The sequence below is a fragment of the Chenopodium album genome, chromosome 24, assembly GCF_948465745.1.
Source record: "Chenopodium album chromosome 24, dcCheAlbu1.1, whole genome shotgun sequence".
NCBI lineage: Eukaryota > Viridiplantae > Streptophyta > Magnoliopsida > Caryophyllales > Amaranthaceae > Chenopodium > Chenopodium album.
This window is the reverse complement of record NC_137857.1, coordinates 10,743,742-10,750,671: the sequence shown is the minus strand read 5'-3', so window position 1 is coordinate 10,750,671 and position 6,930 is coordinate 10,743,742. Positions and strand designations below refer to the sequence as shown.

Sequence of the window (6,930 nt, the reverse complement as noted above, 5' to 3'; positions counted from 1 at the left end):
CAGTATTTGAAATGAATGTTGAGTTCCCAAATATACTGTCACTTTGTCAGAACTCATAAGAGAGAGGAGAGAGAATAAGGAGTTAAGAGAAGAAGGAACAATAAAGGAGGTAATTTACTTTCTCTCTCCACGGTAAATAGTACAACCAAGTTAACCCCTTCATTGACGAAATTCCATTCACCAATTACTAGAGCGTTAACTAGACGTTATAGGCATAACATTACTTACTGTTGGCATCTGAGCACATGGACATTTTTTTCAATTTTTTACGGATTTCAAGGCAAGGTATTTACGATAATGCCATTTGATCAACGAATTTCGTTTCTCATTTTGAGTAACCGGGGCTCCCTATTGATGTTACAATGATACTCATATGAGACATAAGGAGTATCATTTAAACACAACTTATTACCTACAAGGCTACAAACGTTACTACAAATTGCTCGGATGCCCCACACCCATGTCAAATTCTCAAGCATGTTTGTCACATTGTATTTAAAAACCCTTATGAAACTCCATTATTGTTAACAACTTCATAACATAATTAGAAATGTTCAAACTAACTACACACTTAGCTCCAAACCCCAGATAAATAGAGTAGCTAAAAATGGAGAATTTCTGCTCAAAATGGTCTGTAACTTTCATCTTCCTCATCATCCTCTTCACTTCAATCCACTTCATTTACACCCAATTATTCCTCCATCTTTCAATCAATTTTGATAACATCAAACTCAAGAAAACCCCACCACTTCCTTTGAGATTCAACTCTGATGGCACTTTCAAAATCCTTCAGGTTTTTCTAATCATCAAAATCATAATTCTCTTTATTTTGGGTAATTTTTATTTATTTTTTCTGATTTTCCCTTCTAATTTTAGTAAGTTTTTTCCTTGATTTGATTTTCAGGTGGCTGATATGCATTTTGGACAAGGGTTGATCACGAAATGTAAAGGGGTTTCGCCTTCGGAATTTAAGTATTGTTCAGATCTTAATACCACTCAGTTTGTTCAGAGATTGATTGAAGTTGAGAAACCAGATTTTCTAGCTTTTACTGGTAAATTTTTTTCAAAACTTTTTTTTTTTAGAAACTTTGTTTTCAGTCTTTTTTTCCTAAATAATTATGTTGTTTCTAAATTGGGTTTGATATATGCAGGTTTAAGGGTGACTATAGACATTAATTACTACGTGTATTCTTTAATTAATATGTCGTATCAAATGATTAATGTTACTACGTATTAATGTTTTTTGTTTTTTGAACAGATGTTATTAATGTTTAGCCAATGCTTAATGTTTCTAGTTTTAGATTGTTATTACAGGTAGCTTTTTAAGAAAGTAGTATATGATACATATAGTGTGTCTATTTATGTATTTATAGTTGATTGCTGGTTTTGTCTTTCTTTCCTATTTTGTTACTTTTGTTATAATTAGTGGAATTAGCTCAATTTATGTAGCTGGTCTTAGTTTTTAGGATATGCTAGCTCTTGCCTCTTGGAGTGCAAAACTAGAGAAGATGACACTAGAAAAACTGAAACTTTTGCTTAATTTACGATACTAGAAGAGTTTTGTTGGATTGTTGAAAATTAGTGATTAGTGGTTAAAAAAAAAAAAAAAGTAGGTGTTAGTTTGGTTTATTGAAGATGAGAGTATACAAGCTGAATAAAGCATTGACTTGGTTATTTGTCGTGACCAAGAAACAAATTGTTGATGGGATTTTGAGAACTATAGGAGTCTGTGATATATCAGATTTTGTTGGCAGTAGTAACTGAGGTTGCTCATGTAAAGATTATGACATGGATTCTTAAACTCAGTAACTGTAGCATAGCGAGGTTCTTAATTTACGATGTTGATAATTGGTTAACACAAATTGGGGATTGGCAAATTTTGAAATTTAAGAAATCGTACGTGGGTTTTGATGAAGTTAGCTGTTGCTTGCAGTCTTGGCACATTTCAAGGTTTATTAGCTGTAAAATGTAAATGGAGGTGCTAGAAAAAAAAAAAAAAAAAAAAAAAAAAAAAAAAAAAAAATGTTTAAAGTTTGGAAGTCCAAATGTTGAAGTCAGGCATTTCTGCAGGAATCCGCTTTGCTCAAAATGTGTTTCACCATACGCTAGCTAAATGATGGATTGCAGCTCCTTTGCTCATAGTCATGTAATTTAGGAAACTGACAGGATGCTTTCCTTTTAGTTATTGCTAATATTGAACACCTAGATGTATTCACATTTCTGGTATTAGGATGTACACTTGTAAAATCTTAATTTTTTAGTGCAAGAGTATTATTAATCTCTGATCCTTCTCACTACCATATTCCGGCTTAAATATCTTTAAGAAGCTGCTTATTACAAAGTATGTCGTTGCAATGTACACAGAAAGAATTTCTTGTAGAAATTGACTTTCTCCGTGTTTAAAGAGTTTCACTTGGATGTAATGCACTAAGGTGGAGGTGAACAAAATTTAATTTATTGACGAAGCCATGCTTTTCGGAGGAAGCCGTGCTTTTCGACATCCTAATGAAAGAATTTACCTTAGATGTGTTTTGTAATTTGTAGCTTTGAATAACCATCATCCAACTCTCCAACAAAGGGTAGGAAAGGAACTGCCTTGTCAAGCTGCTGTATTATCCTTAAAAATTTCCTCAAAATACACACACACGTTAGGGTTAGGGGGTGTGTTAATTACTAGAGAATGAGAAAGCATATGTCAGTGGAACTTAATGTTTTCATGGTTCAATTATATAGGAGACAATATATTTGGGTCAAGCACGCCTGATGCAGCCGAGTCACTGTTTAAAGCTTTCAAACCTGCAATGGAATCTAGGCTTCCTTGGGCTGCTGTTTTAGGAAATCATGACCAAGAGTCTACTATGAATCGTGAAGAACTGATGTCATTGATTTCACTCATGGATTATTCGGTCTCTCAAGTGAATCCATCTTCTGGTCATCAAGAAACAGATCTGCTGACTGGCATAGATGGATTTGGAAATTACAATCTTTCGGTGCATGGCCCTTATGGTTCTCTATTGGCCAACCTTAGTGTCTTGAACCTCTTGTTTCTTGATAGCGGAGACAGGGCCATAGTGGAAGGGAGACGAACATATGGATGGATCAGAGAATCTCAACTGAATTGGTTGAAAGGATTTTCTCAAACAGAACTGGTCAGAATTTCCTGTCTGATATGCCTGGCTTTATTCCACTTTATTTGATATTTGTTAAACTGATGTTTGTATCATGCACCAGTATGTTAGTGCTTGTTGCTATGACATGATTGTCACTACTATAATTTTGCAATGATTGTCACTACTATAATTTTGCAATGGAGACCTAGCTATGTTTTTGCATATTGACTCTAAGGTTGAAGATCACCAGTAACAGCTTTGTTTTATTTGTGAATCCTGATTTTGTGTAGCATAGTAAGAATATTAGACTAGTGCATGGAACCAGTGAGTGTCACATATTAAAATTTAAAAATGACAGGTTCACCAAATACACTACTTACATGGTTTATTTTCTCATTTGATGACTTTCATCACTTTCTTCTTGACATTCTTCTAAAATTCCAAAGAAAACTGTACCATTTGCTTTATATTTATAAAGAAAAAATAGCTATAAGTCTAACATTGTAGTTTTTTCCTTTAGAAGTGCAAGATACTGTTGTCTGAGATTGTAGTTTTTTCCGAAAGACACCTCTGGACTATTACTGATTGAGACCAATGTGGACTGTCTTTAAAAGCGATTTAAACTTGTTTGACTTCATTCCATCTTCCTATCATACTTTTTTATCCTTACATGATGTGATGATGTCTATGGTTGAATAAGATACATATCTATCCTTTTGGCCATTACTTCGAGATTGATATCGATGTTTGTCACATCATTTTTAGAATTCGAAACCTATTTCTATACCAAGCATTATTCTTGGATGCGTGAATTTATTAGGTAAATTATGTGCAAGTTAATCATTAGTCTAGGTAAGCAAGAATGATATTAATAGTTTATTGCCTAAACCCAAGCATTGTATTAATTGATATGGTGTTCATTTTACCATAAGATCTTGTATATATAGATTTCATTGATTAATATGCTGCAGGCAATACTAACAGGATGAGCATGGAGAATGCAATCACCGCAGAGGCTCCCCTTCGTCAAGTTTATCAAGAGTGACACCTCTGGCACTTGGTTTCTTTCACATTCCAATCCCAGAAATCAGACAGCTGTATTATCAGAAAGTTATTGGCCACATTGGAGAAAGTGTAGCTTGTTCATCTGTTAATTCTGGAGTTCTCAAATCATTAGTTTCAATGAAGAATGTAAAAGGTGTCTTCATAGGTCATGATCACAACAATGATTGCTGTGGAAATCTGGATGGTATATGGTTTTGTTATGGAGGGGGTTCAGGATATCATGGATATGGTAGGGTAGGTTGGGATCGGAGAGCAAGGGTTGTTCAAGTTGAACTTTCAAAGAGGGACAATTCTTGGATAGGTTTGGAGAAAATCAGTACTTGGAAACGGCTGGATGATAAATTGTTGAGCAAGATTGATGAACAAGTACTGTGGGATCAGAATTCTTGAAAGTTATTCGATTTCAGGTACGTAATGTCCTTGTTATTTCTAACATCCATCTTCCATGTACTACGTATAATGAATCCCCTGGTATTGAGTTTTATCTGTTTGGACCAAGATTTTACTCTTAATGACACCTGCGTAGTTGCGCTGACAAACACCATTACACTATTGCTTTGGGTCTCAACTAGCCTAACTGATTTCTAAAATGCCTTAGTGGGCATTTTTATATGTGCACTTCATCCCAACTCAATAGTTTTATTGTTGAAAAGACTATTTCAGTAGGTAGTGTAGGGTTGATATATCTGTCAGCTTTCCCAAGAAGATGAAGTATGAAACCTATAAGGCTAAGGCTTAATGTGATTGCTGTTAGATGATCCTTGGCCATTCTCTTACTAGAACTATGGTTAAAAAAAAATTAATGATGAATTGAATTATTATATTAGGGTAAAACTAGTATGATATGACCAATTGGAAACTTGCTCTGCTGTTTGGAAAATGCTAGGGTAGATGTTATTTATCATAAAAGATCTCCTTTCAGTCACGGTTTGTGTTCTGGGTAGCTCTTCTGGTTCTTAATTTCGGGGGGAGGGGGGTGGGTTGTGAACACAATCTGAGATTTGTGCACCAAGAAGATATCTAAGGCATAGTTTGGTCGAAATCTTTTATGCTATGCTCTAGCACCTTATAGATTGGGGAAGTGGGGAAAGGGAAAGGGTGGACAACCTCCATTGATCAAGAGTTTTTGATTTTTCGAAAATATCAAGCAGTAATATTGAGTGGATAGACTTTTTTACATGCAATTTCATCCATATTAATGTTGTTTAATGATGAATATTAATTTACATATTTCTGCAACAGGTGCACTTTCAGTTCAGGATTTTCAATATATAGAAAATCGGGTTGATTTTTGTGACACGTAAGCTTATGATAGGATGAAGATGATTACTTTTTGCTTTGTTTGTGGCTCATATGTCTATTTGCTTATTACAATCATGAATTCATGATGATTGATGAAGCAATTTTTGGTTTAATCTGGATGAGCTAATCATCAGATGCTCTTATGACTTCAGTGGTTGACTGCATGACTGCAAGAATAATGGTACAGCTGCAGGTAACGTGTGACACGAATGAATTGTAAGCTTTGTAACATCAGGCTACTACTCGTGTTATCAAGGATAGTATTATTATTGTTAAAATTGCTAACTTTGCTGGCAATTCTGCAATTTGATTCCTTCAATTCTAAATAACGCCAATGGACGAAATGCTTGTTTTAAACTTTGTTTTGTATATTAAACCTGTAAACGTGTATAATAAATTTAGAGTAATAGCTAATGGGTGCAAAAACTTGCTGTATCCACATTATTTTCCAAGCGGCCCTTATCATGCAGGGTAATTTCTCAAAGCCTCTTATCACCCAAGAAAATAAGAATACTAGTGTAATACGAAAATAAGAAAATAGTCCTATGGATATTCGTTTTCAAAAGGTCCCAACTATCGGTTAACCTATGGTATCCCAACTTTGGGGGTCCTTAAAAAAATCTCTAGCTTATTATGACCGGGTAAACCAATTAAAATTGTCACATGTTAAATTTTTAGTGGACTTTTATCCTAAATGTTATTGTTTTAAGGTGAAGAAAATAAGGCCTAAAAGAGTAAAATAATGGGTTGTTTATAGTGGTGGAGGGTTAATTTTATTAGCTACGCCTATTGCAAACAAGACACATGGCGTTATTAATCAGTCAAACCAGTTAAGAATATGTTAGGGACTAATCTGAAAAAAAAAAATCAGGATTGCCCCGCTAAACTTTTATTTGATAGTTGAGACTTTTTAAAGATCAGTCATAGTTGGGACTGCTAATGTCAATTTTTTCTATATTTTTGGCATTAAGTTTATCACCTAATTTTGTAGCTTGGACGAAGCTCGATCTGATTGTAACTATTAATGTCATATTGTAGTAGTTTCCCCCATATTGATTCATATTATTCGCAAGTGTGTCTCTACGGTCTTTTATCAGATTCTGGTGAATGGAAACCCTTTGCCGGCCTTCGGACCTTCTTATGGTCTTCGCCAGGGTGATTCGCTTTCTTCCCATCTCTTTGTGCTTTGTATGGAGGTACTCTCTGCTATGCTTCGGAAAGCTGAAAGAGAATCTCTTATTACTGGTATCAGCATACCTCGGGGTGCTCCAGCGGTTTCTCATTTATTCTTTGAAGATGATTCCTTACTGTTTCTACAGGTTTCACTCGAGGTCTGTGACAACCTCACTGCTCTTCTTCAGATTTCTGTAGTTTATCGAGTCAGGTTATTAATCTTCAAAAGTCCTTTGTTAAGTTAAGCCCGAATACCCCGACTAATTACCGAGATTATCTT

At 34.8% G+C, this 6,930-nt stretch overlaps 1 protein-coding gene across 1 annotated transcript; it reads left to right on the top strand.

Annotated features, from left to right (window-relative positions):
* The first annotated feature begins 551 nt into the window (after window positions 1-551).
* On the top strand, window positions 552-5,889 carry LOC145611977 (putative inactive purple acid phosphatase 28). Its single transcript, XM_081667356.1, has 5 exons — window positions 552-793; window positions 905-1,052; window positions 2,734-3,149; window positions 4,095-4,582; window positions 5,418-5,889. The coding sequence occupies exons 1-4, from the start codon at window positions 608-610 to the stop codon at window positions 4,563-4,565; spliced, it is 1,221 nt and encodes a 406-aa protein (XP_081523482.1). The 5' UTR covers window positions 552-607; the 3' UTR covers window positions 4,566-4,582; window positions 5,418-5,889.
* Window positions 5,890-6,930: the final 1,041 nt, after the last annotated feature.